The sequence below is a fragment of the Bidens hawaiensis genome, unplaced genomic scaffold (genome assembly GCF_021521415.1).
Source record: "Bidens hawaiensis isolate Kalapana, Puna unplaced genomic scaffold, B.hawaiensis_p1.1 tig00012420_1, whole genome shotgun sequence".
NCBI lineage: Eukaryota > Viridiplantae > Streptophyta > Magnoliopsida > Asterales > Asteraceae > Bidens > Bidens hawaiensis.
The window spans coordinates 389,615-408,410 of record NW_027492015.1 but is presented as its reverse complement, the minus strand read 5'-3'; the positions used below and the strand labels follow the sequence as shown (position 1 = coordinate 408,410).

Genomic DNA, 18,796 nt, shown 5'->3' with positions numbered 1-18,796 from the left:
CACCATCTCTGGTGGGTTTCCGGTAGCCAATAACCACGAAACTGAACCGTCACCGATTCATATCAGAAATGGAGGTGAAGCAAAGACACATTACACCAAAATCAGAACAAATTGAATATTATGTGAAGAACTAGGATATAAACGATCTGAAATCGGACCCGAATTGGATCATCGTGTTTGTGAAGAGCTGGGTAATCTGCGCCGATAGATCTAAGGTGAGTGGTCTGATGGTTATAAATAGCGACGGCGGTGGATTGAGGTGGGTGGCGGTGGTTGTAGATCTGATGGTTGTAAATGACGGCGGCAGTGTGTTGAGGTGGGTGTGTTACAAATGGAGTCATAGAGGCGGGTGGAGGTTATTCTTCAAACATTCCTTATACCGATATTTGTTGCCACCGGTTGTCCTCGGAGTTGAATTCTGATCATTTCTTGCTCTTCGTGTTCATCGAACTCAATTTTTCTTTCCAATAATTGTGTGTATGCGGGTTCTCTGATTCTTATTTGACGGAAATATGTGTGGCGGGTGATGATGGTGGTGGATGAATAGGGTCGGATCTGAGGTGATGATTGTAACGATTCCGGCAAATTCAGGTATACCCTAGCCGGAATATACTATTTACGTGTTATTCAATACTTAATATATGAATTATAATGTGTTTATACTAGTATATAAGATTCACAGTACGAATTATACTCGAATGAACAGTTAGTCGTATTAGAATTACGATTAACCGATGAACGGTTATTGAAACCCGAACGAATCGGGAATTACGTCATAGATGAAATATATGATGTTTAGTAAGGTTTACGAAGTATTAAGGCTTCGGGATAAGTGAATTATAGCACAGAAAAAAGATTTCGATTTATTAGTGCGTCGGTACGTTAAACGAAACCTTTAACATCAAACCAAGCAAGAGACGATCGATCAAGCCGAAAAAGATGCACAATGACCGACAATATGATGTGTTGAGTCAATAAATGTCATGGTTTAAGTTTTTAAAGATTTTAAATCGGTTTTATATAAATTTTATTTTTAAGCCGAAAAACGACCGTTTTAGCCTCGTTTTAAGCCAAATTAAGCGTTTAACCGAAAACGAACTGAACCAGATTATCCACAACGTTATCTGGATTACACAATCCAAATGTGTGGCCATGGTTGGAGTTGTGGGCCCCCCCCCACCTTACATTGGACCGATCGGTCCTATGTGCACACACACACATTTCATTTTCTTTTTTTACAAACAACCAACTCTTGATCATCATCCTCTCCTCAACATTCATCCAAAAACTCAACTTTTTAAGCAAGAATCACAAGGTAAAAACTTGTTGTCATGGTTTAATCTTAGTTTTAATTCCATAATCTTGAGAAAATGAGGTTTCAAATGAAAAATGGGTGAAAACCCGAGATGAAACCGATTCTTGGAGGATCAAGTGATGTATACAAGTTATACAAATGATCTTGGTCCAAGAAAGTAGTTAAAAGAGTCAAAAACGAATTTTTACGGTCAAAATCTTTGTTTTGATGTGTTAATCGAAACCATGAAAGAAATGGCTTGATTGTGGGTATAACTTGCTTGGTGTGGTGTTGTTGTGCTTGTAAGTGTTGTATCTAGTGGCTAGCAAAGGCTAGAAACCAAGATCTTTGCGATCTAATGCTAGAAAACACAAGATAGTTCGGTTTTCGTATGATTTAGATAATTTGGACAGATTGTGATAGACCTAGAGTTGGGTCACTAAATTTCACAGAGATGATCTACACATGAAAATATGAGATCTGTGAATTTTTGGTAATTTTTGGATAAAGGATGAATATTTGGTGAATTTAATGCTCGGTTTTGGCCAAAAATGGTGAAAAATAGCTAAACATCATGAAAAATTCTGGAAAATTTAAGATAAGCTTTTTATAACATATAAAAGTCACACACAAAATTTCAGGTTCATTGGAGAAGTCTAAGTAGGCTTTTCGGTAAAACGAGTTCTAGGGATTTCTAGCTTGGTTTTGGTAAAAATGGCATGAAAAATGAGTTTTTGGTTCTGGAAAAATTACAGGGAACTATGTGGGTGACAGGGGTCATCCCAGAAAAATTTGGGATTTTTCGAAGGTCGTTTGGTATTTTCGACATATTTGGTGTTTAAATGACGTTTAAAAATGGTTAAATAAATTTTAGATATAAAAATTAATTCTGGAAAAATTTTATAAAATTCCTTACTGTCAAAATTTTTTTTTACAAAATTTCAAGGTCCGAGACTAAACGGATATTTATTTGTGCTAAATGGAACTTAAAAACAAACTTTTAAAGCTTAAAACGTGTAAACCGGCAAAGTTCGCCTAAGCGAGCTGACTGGTGCATAAAAACCTTAAAAATGGACTATTTTCATGAAACTAAGTTAATCAAGTAAAAAATAAATCATCCGAAAATAATTCGGATGATTTGGGTAATTTTACCCGATTTAACCGTTTCCGGTGTATTAAAGACGGAAACGGGCCCGCGGCCAAACGGGGTGTCTAACCGAGCTCTAATTTCACCACTTTAATGAAAATATCAATAACAACTATTTTCGGGTCGTGTGTGGTCAAACTCATTTTTTGAAAACATAAAGACGGATAGCCGTGCTAGGCACGCAAAACGAGAAAACACACTAACGGTAGTTTTGACTAAAGAACTCTAAGGGATATCACAATCTAAGTCCTGAAAAGTATTTCGGGGTTAACATTGTCCCCGGATCGTGTACGGTACTGGGTTAACAGTGTCACCAGACGTACCGGTTAACACGAATTTAAGTTATATTGATAGAAATTGTGTAGTAACGATTTGGGGGATCGTATTACAGATCTGTACCAGTAGCCGTGCACCGTAGTACATCTTGCTCACAAGAAGGTGAGTTTTCACGAGCCCCTTTTTACTGAACTGTTTTAAATATTTTCCCGGGGCGGAAAGCATGTTTCTATCAAAGTGTTTAAGTACATGCTAATCGCATGGAAACGAATGTATTTATATAATGTTTATTGTACGGAAATCGTACGGTAATGTATTAAGATGGTAATTAACTGAGTTGCTAATATTGTAAGGCCCGAAACAGTGTTCTGGGGTAACCGAGTTCCCAGAGGTTGTGTTCTGGGGTAACCGAGTTCCCAGAGGTTATTAAATGTGTTTCTGGGGTAACAGAGTTCCCAGAGGTTATTAAATGTGTTTATGAGGTAACAGAGTTCCCAGAGGTTATTGGAAGTATTCTGGGGTAACAGAGTTCCCGGAGGTTAATCGATATGTTTTGGGGTTAACAGACTTTTCACTTGTGAACTCAGTATAATTACATCACTTATATATGATTTTTATAATGATTTGTCATGGTTTATTTAAATTAATGAAACTCACCAACTATTCGTAGTTGACCCGTTTTATTTACATGCTTTCTAGGTACGCTCAAATTGGAATGAGTGATATGTGTTCGATGGTGTGTGCTATTTTGTGGAAGTCTAGAGATCTATATTTTGCATTAAATATGTTAATGTACTATCGGTAACACTTATGTGATAAAGCTTAGATGGTTATGAAACTCAGAACAATGTAATACGTTTAAATTAATGTAGTGGTGTTTTCTTTATAAACAATGCTGTTGATATCAGATGTGTCTGTTGCATCCCGTGTACATTTCCGCTGCGGTTACGGGGTGTTACAGAACTTGGTATCAGAGCCATTGGTTATAAAGAATTAGGATGTCTTTAAAAGATACCTAAAATATATTACCAGTAGCTCAAGTATCATAGGATCTGAATATCAACTAATAATTTATTGTGACGAGATCGGGATGAACTTGGATGGACAAGTGGGTTATTATGGTCCGGAACATAATAACAGACTTGTCTGCACGAGGGAATTCGGGGAAAGTCACGGGGGACTTTAATAGGTAAAATTGGCAACATACGTGCAAATATGTGATAATATTGTTATGTGGTCAAGTTGTATAAGTAAGTGTATATTAATTTGATTATGATTTACACTATGGAAAGAACTATATGTTTGTTAACTTGTGTGCAGGTAAAATGTCAAGAACTCCTAGTTTGTCGATTGAGGAGGACCCGGAGGAGGTCAGCTCCGGGGACTCTGGGAGCCCACTCGTAGCATCTAGCACAGAGCCTAGCGAGGCTAGCCTTAGGAGTTCCGGCCAGTCCTCCCCAGCTAGGATTGCCAGATCCCCTACCCCATCCGCACCACAGGCCGCCCCTGCACCCCCCGGATTCGGACCCCGCCTCACGGCGCGGATCAGTATCCCACATGTCCGACCTACCTCGCCCCCACCCAGACCTGTTACCCGCAGGGGCGAGTCCTCCCGCTCTCAGCCCGAGCCTGCGACTCCACCTGTGTGGGGTCTTCCTAGATAGGAACGGGACGCGGCGGCCTGGCTCCGAGTGCTCACCGAACAGGTGAATGAGCACTCCGCCGCCCTGACGGTGGGAGTCCAGAGGAGGATGTACTTGGGTGATTGCATACTGGACCATCAGTATGCGATTGCCCAGCTGAAGAGGGAGTGCTCATACTCCCAATGGATGCTCGGCCGGATGGAGATGCGGGTCCGGGTTATGATGGCTGTGTTGGTGGTGTTGGTGGCGATATTGGTGGGGTTGGTTTACCACCGTGTTTAGTTGTGTTGGGATGGGAATAGACAGGGACCGTTTTTTTTTATACTCTGTGTAAGCAGTTAGTGGTGATGCTAACATGGTGTGAATCTTGTTTAGTTATAATACAACCACTGGCCCTTAGGGTGGGTCTCTTTTGGGGCATATCAGTATAGATACTTTTGGGTATCATTCAAGCACTGACCCGTTGCGGGTTATGTCGAGATGATGCCGACATAGGCCCTACGTATGAAAACTTAACTAATGTAATAGTGACAGGAAAGTAATATGAACGGATGTTTGTGTAATATGTACTAACGTTTATTAATGAATGGAATGTTTGTTGTGTTTTATGATTGGAACTTGTATTGATTATATATATTTTCTTGATGTTGTGTAGAATGGCACCAAAACGTTCAGCCCAATTGTCGGAAGTGGACGTGAGTCGTTTGATTGCTCAACAGTTAGAGGCGGCGATACCGGATATAGTATCGCGCATCGCCGTCAGTATTAACAATTCGGCCAATCCAACCCCACCGAGCAATCAAACGACCACCAATAATGACGGGGAACAAATGTTAATCCTCCACAGAATGATAACACGATTCCGAGTAATGACGCACCGCCTAGGGTGGTCGTTACAGACAGTAATGGCCCTATACCTACGGTAGAGACGAACCGTACTAAACCGATTCGTGCGTCCAGGGGATGTTCGATCAAAGACTTCATGTTGTGCAAACCTCTAGAGTTTAGCGGGTCTGAAGGACCAAATGGGTTGGTTAAGTGGATCGAGAAAATAGAATCCGTGGTGAATATCAGCAACTGCCCCGAGGATTGTGTTGTTAAGTATGCTGCCTGTACATTCACGGACCATGCCTTGACATGGTGGAACACGATAGTGCAGACCCGGGGCCAGTCGGCGACAAACCGCATGACCTGGACGGAGCTCAAGGCTCTTGTACTGGAACATTTCTGCCCGAAAAACGAATTGCAAAAATTAGAAAATGAATTGTGGAACCTGGAGATGCAGGGGGCAGACCATTTGGGTTATACGAACCGGTTTAATGAGTTGTCGCGATTGGTACCATGGTTGGTCACCCCAGAGTCGAAGAGGGTGGAGCGTTATATTTGGGGGCTAACTCCAGTTGTAAGGAGTATAGCACAATTCTGGGGGACACCAGACGTATGAGGGTGCGGTGACGCAAGCTGGTATCGTCACGTATGATTTCGTAAGGAGCGGGTCACTGAAGGTGGTAGGAGAGTCCGCTGGGGGGGAAGCGGAGTTCACATGACCATAGGACCCAGGAAAAGCAGCAAGGTAAACGTGCTAGACCCACTGCCCAGAACTACGCCATGACTAGTTCGGGCGGAAGGCAAGAACCGCAGAAGGGAACGTTTCCTAAGTGTGGGAAATGTGGTTACCACCATGGTGGCGTGTGCAAAGAGGTGGTGTGCCACCGGTGCGGCAGGATTGGGCACTACGCACCGAGCTGTAGGACAAACCTGAACAACTTGAACCGACAACCGCAACCTATCCGTGCGCAGCCATTTAGGACCCAATCAGCCCGACAACAAAACCCACAAGGAAATCAAGTGATGACCACCAGTCGTGCTTGCTTTGAATGCGGTAGCACATATCACTTCAAGAAAAACTGTCCGAAGCTGAACCAGGGAGGAAATGGGCGGCAACCCGCGGGTCAGGCATCGTCGTCCAATCCGGCGCGAGGCCGAGCATTCGTGATGGGGGCGAACGAGGCACGCCAGGACCCCAGCGTAGTGACAGGTACATTCCTCGTCTCTGATCATTACGCTTCTGTATTATTTGATACAGGCGCCGATAGAAGTTTTGTCTCCGTTAGATTCTTTTCGATAGCAAACCTTCCTATTGGTGAAACCATAGAACCTTACACCGTAGAAGTCGCTAACGGTAAAACCATGATAGTTAATCAGATAGTTTTAGGAATTGCCCTTTTATTCTGAACGAACAATCCTTTCTGATTGACTTGTTACCGGTAGAATTGGGTAGTTTTGACGTGATAGTGGGAATGGATTGGTTAGCACGTAACAGGGTAGAAATAAACTGTGAAAAGAAAATCGTCAAGATCCGGGTGTCGGATGACGAGGAGGTATTAGTGCAAGGAGAAAAATCCGGCACCATGATACCATTTATATCCCACCTCAAGGTGTTAAAATATATACGTCAGGGATATGTGGCGTATCTAGCGAGCCTGACGGCCACTGATTCTGAGGAAAACGGGTGGACGATATTCCCGTGGTACGCGAATTTCCACAAGTTTTCCCAGAGGAACTTCCTGGATTACCGCCAACCCGACAGGTCGAATTCAGAATCGATCTGTTACCTCAAGCTGGCCCTGTTGCTAAGGCACCTTACCGACTTGCACCATCTGAGATGCAAGAATTATCCAACCAGTTGCAAGAATTGTTGGATAAAGGATTTATTCGTCCTAGTTATTCCCCGTGGGGTGCACCGGTACTATTCGTGAAAAAGAAGGACGGGAGCCTTAGAATGTGCATCGATTACAAGGAATTGAACAAGTTGACAATCAAAAATAGGTATCCTCTTCCCCGAATCGATGATCTGTTCGACCAACTACAAGGTGCGAGCTACTTCTCAAAAATAGATCTTAGATCGGGATACCATCAGGTTAGAATTCAGGAGGAGGATATCCCAAAAACCGCATTCCGGACTCGCTACGGTCATTACGAGTTCTTAGTTATGCCTTTTGGGCTAACAAATGCGCCAGCAGTGTTCATGGATCTCATGAATCGAGTCTGTAAACCCTACCTCGATAAATTCGTCATCGTGTTTATTGACGATATTTTGATATACTCGAAGAATAAAGAAGAGCACGAGCAACACTTAAGATTAATTTTAGAGCTTCTAAATCAGGAGAAGTTGTATGCAAAATTCTCCAAGTGTAACTTTTGGTTACAAGAAGTGCAATTCCTTGGTCACGTTATAAATCACCAAGGAATACACGTTGATCCAAGTAAGGTTGAAGCGGTTAAGAATTGGCAAGCGCCTAGATCGCCAAAGGAAATCCGCCAATTCTTAGGCTTAGCTGGATACTATCGTCGATTTATAGAGAACTTTTCCAGCATCGCCCAACCTTTAACCCTCCTGACTCAAAAGGATCGAAAGTATGATTGGGGAGAAGAACAGGAAGCGGCGTTTCAAACGCTAAAACAAAGATTGTGCCAAGCGCCGATCTTAAGTCTCCCCGACGGAGACGATGGTTTTGTCGTGTATTGTGACGCATCCCGTAGAGGATTGGGATGTGTGTTGATGCAGAATAATAAAGTCATAGCCTATGCTTCCCGACAGTTAAAAGTACACGAGAAAAATTACACTACTCATGACTTAGAACTGGGAGCAGTTATCTTCGCACTTAAAATCTGGAGACATTATCTCTACGGTACAAAGTGCACCATCTTCACCGATCATAAAAGTTTGCAACACATATTCGATCAGAAAGAACTGAATATGAGACAACGAAGATGGGTCGAATTATTAAGCGACTATGACTGTGACATCCGTTATCACCCCGGCAAGGCTAACGTCGTAGCCGATGCCTTGAGTAGGAAGGATCGGGTTAAGCCATTGCGAGTGCGAGCGCTGGGGATGATAGTCCAGTCGAACCTTTCGGATTTGATTCGAGTCGCTCAACGCGAGGCGTTGGAAGAGGAACAATTGGAAAAAGAGGGACTTTTCGGTAACGAGAAGAATTTCGAACAGCGCAAGGACGAAATTCTCTACTTCAAAAATCGGATTTGGATCCCGACCCTCCATGACCTTCGTGAATTAATCATGGACGAAGCACATAAATCAAAATATTCCATACATCCGGGTTCGGATAAGATGTACAAGGATGTGAAGGAGTTCTACTGGTGGCCGGGTATGAAAAAGGATATAGCCACATACGTCGGCAAGTGTACGACGTGTGCGAGGGTTAAGGCGGAGCACCAGAAACCTTCGGGAATGTTACAACAACCGGAAATTCCCGAATGGAAGTGGGAGCAGATCACGATGGATTTTGTGACACATCTCCCCAAGACGTCCCGAGGACATGATGCAATTTGGGTAGTCGTGGATCGATTAACCAAATCGGCACATTTTATTCCGATTAGAAATAATTATAACACTGAGAGACTTGCGCAGATTTATATAAATGAAATTGTGTCTCGTCATGGTATACCCATCTCGATCATCTCCGATCGGGATAGCCATTTCACCTCCAACCTTTGGAAAGCTGTCCAAGAAGCGTTGGGAACGCGTATTGATCTAAGCACAGCTTACCACCCTCAGACCGACGGTCAGTCTGAGAGGACCATCCAAACACTGGAGGATTTGCTTCGTGCATGCGTACTGGATTTTAAGGGAAATTGGGATCAACATCTCCCACTCGTTGAATTTTCCTATAATAATAGTTACCATAGCAGTATAAAGGCAGCGCCTTACGAAGCATTGTATGGACGGAAATGCCGATCGCCACTCTGCTGGACTGAAGTGGGCGACACACAGGTTATTAGATCAGATCTGGTCCAGGAAACGACCAGCAAAATCCTTGAAATTAAGAACAATCTGAAGGCCGCGCGGGATCGGCAGAAGAGTTATGCCGATACCCGTAGGAAACCGTTGTCATTCGAGAAAGGTGATAAAGTGTATTTGAAAGTATCACCGTGGAACGGTGTGGTTGATTTGGAAAGGCGGGGAAGTTAGCCCCTAGATATATTGGACCATTCGATATTAATGTGAAAATCGGTCATGTAGCATACCGATTAGAACTGCCTGATGAACTGAGTGCAGTTCACAACGTGTTTCACGTGTCAAACCTGAAAAGGTGTCTGTCGGATGAGACATCGGTGTTACCCTTAGAGGGTATTCAAATAAATGATAAGCTCAACATTGTAGAGGAGCCCAAAGAAATAGTAGACGGGAAAATCAAGCAACTTAGACACAATAAGATCTCGTTGGTCAAAGTTAGATTGAACTCGCAACGAGGCCCAGAATATACATGGGAACGAAAGGACGAATTTCGGAAGAAATACCCCCACCTATTTCCTCAAAAGGAAGTAGTTGACGCGTAAAATTTCGAGGACGAAATTTTTATAACGGGGGGAGAATGTAACGATTCCGGCAAATTCAGGTATACCCTAGCCGGAATATACTATTTACGTGTTATTCAATACTGAATATATGAATTATAATGTGTTTATACGAGTATATAAGATTCACAGTACGAATTATACTCGAATGAACAGTTAGTCGTATTAGAATTACGATTAACCGATGAACGGTTATTGAAACCCGAACGAATCGGGGATTACGTCATAGATGAAATATATGATGTTTAGTAAGGTTTACGAAGTATTAAGGCTTCGGGATAAGTGAATTATAGCACAGAAAAAAGATTTCGATTTATTAGTGCGTCGGTACGTTAAACGAAACCTTTAATATCAAACCAAGCAAGAGACGATCGATCAAGCCGAAAAAGATGCACAATGACCGACAATATGATGTGTTGAGTCAATAAATGTCATGGTTTAAGTTTTTAAAGATTTTAAATCGGTTTTATATAAATTTTATTTTTAAGCCGAAAAACGACCGTTTTAGCCTCGTTTTAAGCCGAATTAAGCGTTTAACCGAAAAACGAACTGAACCAGATTATCCACAACGTTATCTGGATTACACAATCCAAATGTGTGGCCATGGTTGGAGTTGTGGCCCCCCCACCTTACATTGGACCGATCGGTCCTATGTGCACACACACACATTTCATTTTCTTTTTTTACAAACAACCAACTCTTGATCATCATCCTCTCCTCAACATTCATCCAAAAACTCAACTTTTTAAGCAAGAATCACAAGGTATAAACTTGTTGTCATGGTTTAATCTTAGTTTTAATTCCATAATCTTGAGAAAATGAGGTTTCAAATGAAAAATGGGTGAAAACCCGAGATGAAACCGATTCTTGGAGGATCAAGTGATGTATACAAGTTATACAAAGGATCTTGGTCCAAGAAAGTAGTTAAAAGAGTCAAAAACGAATTTTTACGGTCAAAATCTTTGTTTTGATGTGTTAATCGAAACCATGAAAGAAATGGCTTGATTGTGGGTATAACTTGCTTGGTGTGGTGTTGTTGTGCTTGTAAGTGTTGTATCTAGTGGCTAGCAAAGGCTAGAAACCAAGATCTTTGCGATCTAACGCTAGAAAACACAAGATAGTTCGGTTTTCGTATGATTTAGATAATTTGGACAGATTGTGATAGACCTAGAGTTGGGTCACGAAATTTCACAGAGATGATCTACACATGAAAATATAAGATCTGTGAATTTTTGGTAATTTTTGGATAAAGGATGAATATTTGGTGAATTTAATGCTCGGTTTTGGTCAAAAATGGTGAAAAAAAGCTAAACATCATGAAAAATTCTGGAAAATTTAAGATAAGCTTTTTATAACATATAAAAGTCACACACAAAATTTCAGGTTCATTGGAGAAGTCTAAGTAGGCTTTTCGGTAAAACGAGTTCTAGGGATTTCTAGCTCGGTTTTGGTAAAAATGGCATGAAAAATGAGTTTTTGGTTCTGGAAAAATTACAGGGAACTATGTGGGTGACAGGGGTCATCCCAGAAAAATTTGGGATTTTTCGAAGGTCGTTTGGTATTTTCGACATATTTGGTGTTTAAATGACGTTTAAAAATGGTTAAATAAATTTTAGATATAAAAATTAATTCTGGAAAAATTTTATAAAATTCCTAACTGTCAAAATATGGTTTGTACAAAATTTCAAGGTCCGAGACTAAACGGATATTTATTTGTGCTAAATGGAACTTAAAAACAAACTTTTAAAGCTTAAAACGTGTAAACCGGCAAAGTTCGCCTAAGCGAGCTGACTGGTGCATAAAAACCTTAAAAATGGACTATTTTCATGAAACTAAGTTAATCAAGTAAAAAATAAATCATCCGAAAATAATTCGGATGATTTGGGTAATTTTACCCGATTTAACCGTTTCCGGTGTATTAAAGACGGAAACGGGCCCGCGGCCAAACGGGGTGTCTAACCGAGCTCTAATTTCACCACTTTAATGAAAATATCAATAACAACTATTTTCGGGTCGTGTGTGGTCAAACTCATTTTTTGAAAACATAAAGACGGATAGCCGTGCTAGGCACGCAAAACGAGAAAACACACTAACGGTAGTTTTGACTAAAGAACTCTAAGGGATATCACAATCTAAGTCCTGAAAAGTATTTCGGGGTTAACATTGTCCCCGGATCGTGTACGGTACTGGGTTAACAGTGTCACCAGACGTACCGGTTAACACGAATTTAAGTTATATTGATAGAAATTGTGTAGTAACGATTTGGGGGATCGTATTACAGATCTGTACCAGTAGCCGTGCACCGTAGTACATCTTGCTCACAAGAAGGTGAGTTTTCACGAGCCCCTTTTTACTGAACTGTTTTAAATATTTTCCCGGGGCGGAAAGCATGTTTCTATCAAAGTGTTTAAGTACATGCTAATCGCATGGAAACGAATGTATTTATATAATGTTTATTGTACGGAAATCGTACGGTAATGTATTAAGATGGTAATTAACTGAGTTGCTAATATTGTAAGGCCCGAAACAGTGTTCTGGGGTAACCGAGTTCCCAGAGGTTATTAAATGTGTTCTGGGGTAACCGAGTTCCCAGAGGTTATTAAATGTGTTTCTGGGGTAACAGAGTTCCCAGAGGTTATTGGAAGTATTCTGGGGTAACAGAGTTCCCGAAGGTTAATCGATATGTTTTGGGGTTAACAGAGTTTTCACTTGTGAACTCAGTATAATTACATCACTTATATATGATTTTTATAATGATTTGTCATGGTTTATTTAAATTAATGAAACTCACCAACTATTCGTAGTTGACCCGTTTTCTTTACATGCTTTCTAGGTACGCTCAAATTGGAATGAGTGATATGTGTTCGATGCTGTGTGCTATTTTGTGGAAGTCTAGAGATCTATATTTTGCATTAAATATGTTAATGTACTATCGGTAACACTTATGTGATAAAGCTTAGATGGTTATGAAACTCAGAACAATGTAATACGTTTAAATTAATGTAGTGGTGTTTTCTTTATAAACAATGCTGTTGATATCAAATGTGTATGTTGCATCCCGTGTACGTTTCCGCTACGGTTACGGGGTGTTACAATGATGATGGGTGGTGGCTGGTGTTTGGTTATGGTGTTGATGGTGGGTTATGATTATTTGGGAAAGAAGATGATGATTAAAAAGAAAAAAAACTTTTATTTATTCAAAACCCAAAATTTTAAATCAATTACACAAATAACCCCTGAGGGGGTAAAAAGACTAAATTTCCCCCACATGAGGTGTACATGACTGGATTTAACGAGAAAAACTAACTCTCGTTAGTGAAAATGACGAACCGTGCAACGTTTTTTGAACATAAATGATGTTTTCTGGCATTAAGTCTGCCAAAGGACGTCCATTGAAAAAACGTGTAAACATAAAAAACGTCTTTTGTCATTTTGTCTTTTTTTTTAATTATGGATGCAGTTTTTAGTATGTGTTTTGAATTTAATTTTTTTAAAAGAGCAACCAAAAACATCATTTTTGTAAGTGGAGGGTTGGATCTTTATTTTTTTTAAAAGATGATGATGTGACAATGTCTTTTTTGGTGTTTTTAGGATTTTGATTGATAGGGCAATATGTGTGTGTGGTGTGTGGGGGGGGGGGGTAATTTATTTATTTTGTTAGAGATGTTGAACGTTGATAACGTGACAATGTTATTTTTTGTTTTTTTAAGATGTCTTACTAGGTGGGTTTTTGGTGTTTTTTTTTAAATGGTGTTTTTATGATGTGATATATGGCTAGACATGTTTTTGGTGTTTTTCAAAGTTCTTATTGGGAATGGTCTAATGTAACATCCTCGTTTCCTGTTTCGGTTAATAAAACAATAATATTAATATTGTGAGTTGGGCTTGTGTTGGGTTAAATAAATGTGGATAATGGACGTGGATTAACAAGGAATGAAAAAAGACCATGGGCTTAAGCCCATGACCCATTGTATATAAACCATAATTATCCATTAATCCATTCATTTCCACTCATTCCATACACCATCCAAAACACACACTTAAACTCTCTCTCATATTTCTCTCTTTCTCTAACCGAAAACAAGGAGAAGAACCGATCCCGACCTGAGATAATGATAGTATGATTATATTGATCAAAACCCGTTAGATCTAGTCACGAAACGATGAACCGACACCCTCAACCGTTAAAGTCACAAGATCCGGATGGAATCGGGTATGAACCGATCGAAAAACGAGCTTAAGGGTCATCTTAGCTCGGATTTGAAACGATCGGGACGAAAAACGGTGTAGAAACACGTTTTTCCGGCCACCGCCAGTTTTTCCGGCATGGCGGCGCCGGAAAGGCGGCGTACGAGGTAAGGGAATGTCAGAAAATGTTTCTGACATTCTCTGACCTAACCCTAGGCGCGTGTAACGAAATCGTTAAGCAATTCATTACGAAGAACTAACGAATGAGCACTCATTCGTTATGTCATTCATTAACGGAGAACTAACGAATGAACCCTCATTCGTTATAAAGGTTCATTCGTTATAAATGGTCATTCGTTATAAAGGTCAATTCGTTATAAAGGTTCATTCGTTATAAAGGTCAATTCGTTATAAAAGTCCATTCGTCAAGAAGCAACGAATGAGCCCCATTCGTTAAAGGAACTGAATAACGAATTAGAGTTTGAAAGAATGACAGAAAGGTCCCTGGTCTTAGAATAAAATGGATTAATTACAAAGAAGCCCTCGAACTTTATGAGTTAGCAAATAAAATAATAAATTAAGATTTTTAAATGAAATTTATGTTAAGGACCTTTAATGGAAATAAAAATTTTCCAAGCAGACCTGGCAGCTCGACCCCTGCCAGAGGCTCTGTCCCTTGGACCCTGCTAGGAGCTGCCGCCCTTAGAACCCCGCTTCCAGGGGCGCTGCCCCCGGACCCCCGTTCATTGAGGCTTATAATTAAACTAGAAACATGATATGGGTGGTGATAGTTAATTGATACGTATAATTGTTATACAGTTAGTCGCGCACAGCTAAAGAAAGGAATAACCATTAATGGTGAACGTAACCGAGTTCAGGTGAGCTTCTAGCCCCACTTCCTTGTTATGTTTTTGGAGCCATGTGTATACTCAATGTGATTAGTTAATACACTTGCCCTGAGTGGTAAGTGTATGAATGGATGTTATATGTGATAAATATTATAATGTGAATATGAATGAAAGCTTGTCGGTACGTGAACGATCTTCGGATATTGCAAGTATCGCCAAGGGATGTAAGTGTTAGAATATGTAATTGTGTATGAATGATTGATAAAGCAGGATATGTACAAAATTGTATGGATGTTAGTTTGAAAGTATGGTAGAGCGAAGGTAGGGAACATACCCTAATAATATCTGCGGTAGGGAACCGACCCTAATAATATATGCGAATGAAGGGAACAGACCCTAATAATATCTGCGAATGTAGGGAACAGACCCTAATAATATCTGTGAAAGTTATATGACGAAATGTATGTATATATGTATGTATGAAAGAAAGAATGAAAGTATGAAAGTACGAAGAAAGGTAAAAAGCTAAGTATGTTAATGTATCTTCGGATGCGTATATAAGTAAGTATATGGACGTATTGTATGTTACCTGTATTAACTAGAACTCACTCAGCGTAGCTGACTTTTAGTATGTACACATGTGTATAAATTGAAGCAGTTGGCTTGAGAGAAGGACACATGACAGGATTGAAAGGAGTGGCATCCAAAGAAGTTTTGTCATGATGTTTTAAATAAACTATTTATGTTCTGTTTTTAAGACAAGTATCGAATGATTGTAATGAATGTTGGAAGTTTTATTTATTCCGCAAAAGTTTTAATTAACTCCGATATTTAAAATGTGTTTATGAGTAAATCCAACACCAAAGTAGGACACCGGAAACGAGGTCTTACATCTAACTAGTTCATATTCAATTTCTCTCTCTACACATGTTTTCAATCACTATTCAAACTCACTTAATGTGTATCTTCATATATCATTAACAAACGTCAAAGGTCGAAGTCCAAACAAACTCCACTTACAATGCGGCCATCCTCTATCTAGACACCTCCTAAATATCCTTTTTTCTCTCATTGTAGATGCTTTTACTTTACATCTAAAATGTGTTTTAAGATTAGGTTATCGACTTCTTCGGTTTCATCTATTGTATATTTACCATTATATATTATTAGATTAAATTGGATTAAATATGATGATCTAAAGTTATAAATTTATTAACTAAATAAAAAACATGAAACCTATTATTCGATTCCTGGTTTATTCGGTTTGTGAATTGAATTCTAATTTTAAAAACTGAATATAAATATTTAATTCCAAAAATGCTTAAAACCGAACCATAAACAAACAATTCGGGTAGTTTTCTAATTAATTTCGATTTGGTATAGTTTGTAGTTTGATCGATTTAAAACCGAAATATAAAAACAGTAGATACGAAGTATTTTCTAACTTTCTTTACATTTGGATAGATGACCATAGTGTAGGTGGTGCTCATGTAATTCTCCTAGGGAAACTGACCACAACAAAGTCATAACAAATCCATGTGGGTCACGCATGTATAAAAATTTTAAAAAAACATCCTAATTATTATCTTCTTTAAATACACAAAATCCGGCCTTTACCTCTTCTCCAAGAACTTTAGAAGTCAACACGCCCCCATTTTACAACCTTTGTTATATATATTCCAAACCTTCTACCTTTGAATATATTGGATCAAATCTTTCTCACAAACATTTTCAAGAACAAAAGTCATGTCTTACATTTGTAGATCAGGAATCCAGGAAGATACTTATGATGATCTTTGTAAACTTCCAACAACCCCTTAAAGAAAACTAACAAGAAGAAGACACAGTTTTTGCAGCAGAAGCAATAAAGATAACACCAACCCGTATTCGAATCGCGGGCTCGATAAGTTTGAAGCTCTTTTGGCCGATCTTGATGGGAAGAGACAAAAGATTTACACACAAAAAGGGTCTGAAGATATTTCATTGGTTAGATTTGTGTACACAAATGCAAATGATGTGAAACCAATTGTTGTCAAGTTCAAAGATCAAAGAAAACAAGAAAAGGATCAGAAACAAACACCTGTTTCGACTCCTGAGCATCCGGTGGGTGGTGGTGACACGGTGGTTCAACTAGCAAAGCCACCGGTTGTTAGGAAAAAAGGTTTTGAGTTTGGTCAATTGAGAAGAAAGTTAGGTGAGTGGTGGAGGCCTTGGTATTGTTTGCCACTTTTTGTGATCTTGATCTTGGTGTTCTTGGTGTTTTTCGGGCGGTCTTTTGCGATATTATGCACGTCTATCGGGTGGTATTTAGTGCCGATGATTAATCGTGATACCCCGAAGAGGGTGAAGAAGAATATGAAGAAAGAATACTCTAGGAAATTTAGTGAGAAGATGATAACATCTCCAAGAAGTGTGCTCAATAGTGGACCAATGACTCCTCAGCCTCATAGAAGAAGTTTTTGATCGAGTTTGAAGAAGATTAACTTTTTTTTTCTTTTTAGTGTGTTTTTGGGTTTTGTTTGTCTCGATCAGTTTTGAATTTTGTGGATGAAGATCCATGTACAGATTTAACTTCTTTGTTATTTTGTTGTTGTGTATTTGAATGTTGACGAAGCAGTTGGATGATAATGTCGTTTGGACAATTTTCAAAACAACATTGTTGAAAATGTATTGATTACTATATACCTAACATGCTTAATAAAACAAGTCATGTTTAGTTTAAATTGTTTAACCAGTTTAGTTAAACAAATCGGTCTATCAACATGTATAATCAAACATTTCGACAAACTAACTTGTTTATGACCCCCTTTTTTTACAGTTCATTGATCTGATTAACATGCTTACAACATGATTATTAGTTGCCAACCCGTATGCCAGTTTTAGATAAACCGGTTAAAATAGGTCATGTTTAGCTTACATGATTTAAAGTTTGTGCATGTTAGGGTTGATATTTCTATCGTGTATAAATAAAATATAAGTTATGTTCTAGTTAAATAATTGAACCCGTCTCTATGTCCCCTATATTATATATTTCTTGCAGTAATCTAAACTTAATAGATTATTGGGTCACTTGATCATTTTGTTGTATCGTTATCATACCAAATATATATTTTGTGAAAGTGGTAATTTTTATACATTGTTATATAACGTGTTGATTTGTTTTTATGCCATGTGTTGCACGTCATCTTAATTAAATGACCTTAACATGATGTATGGAATATTTGTTGGGTTCGTAGGCCTTGTTGGCCCGGTTTATTATATGAAGTCAAAAGAGGAGACGGGTGTGGGCGGTCGGGCCCAAGCCCGGCCCGGTTTAGATTTCTTGCATAATAATTTACTAACCCTAGTTCAGTCTCTATATAAACAACATTATGTACTTGTAATATTTGTCACTCAATAAAGATATACCTAGTTGCCACCCGTGGACGTAGGTCAGTTTAGACCGAACCACGTTAAATCCTCGTGTTCGTTTACTGCTTTCGTGTGTGTGTTCAGTTTCGTGTGTGCGTTTAATCCTAACAAGTGGTATCTAGAGCTTAGGTTCGGATCACACGAAGAACACGGGAACCAACCTTCCGCCGCCGCCACCCTGCTGCGCTAGGGTTCCGCCGTCATCGTTTTTTCACCGCGAGAAAACCTTGCTGTTGCTGTCGCAACACCGCTAGAGTCTTACCGACTCAGCCGCAGGGAAGAAAGGGGTGATCTCCGGTAGGGTTCCGCCATACCCAGTCGCCGGAGTTGTTCAGGTTTGGTTTTATTTTTCGAAAGCATTTTACCACCGCATAACCACCGTGTACCGTTGTTTAGTTGTGGGTCAGACGCCGGAGTTTTTTGTAAGATATTGATTTTGAGGCAGAAGCTTAATCGATATTTTCTCACTAAGAGCGTGTGCTTGGTAGAGAGAGACATGACCATGGTTAATTATATTTGTTCAAGTTGCAGCATACCTTTTGACCAATAGCCAGATTTGACCAAAATTCTTGATTTTTTTTTGTTTTAAAAGATCAATTTTTTGTGT

At 39.6% G+C, this 18,796-nt stretch overlaps 1 protein-coding gene across 1 annotated transcript; it reads left to right on the top strand.

Annotated features, from left to right (window-relative positions):
• Positions 1-227: 227 nt before the first annotated feature.
• On the top strand, positions 228-17,241 carry LOC143540989 (uncharacterized). Its single transcript, XM_077033919.1, has 2 exons — positions 228-355; positions 16,602-17,241. The coding sequence occupies exons 1-2, from the start codon at positions 228-230 to the stop codon at positions 17,239-17,241; spliced, it is 768 nt and encodes a 255-aa protein (XP_076890034.1).
• The last annotated feature ends 1,555 nt before the right edge of the window (positions 17,242-18,796 follow it).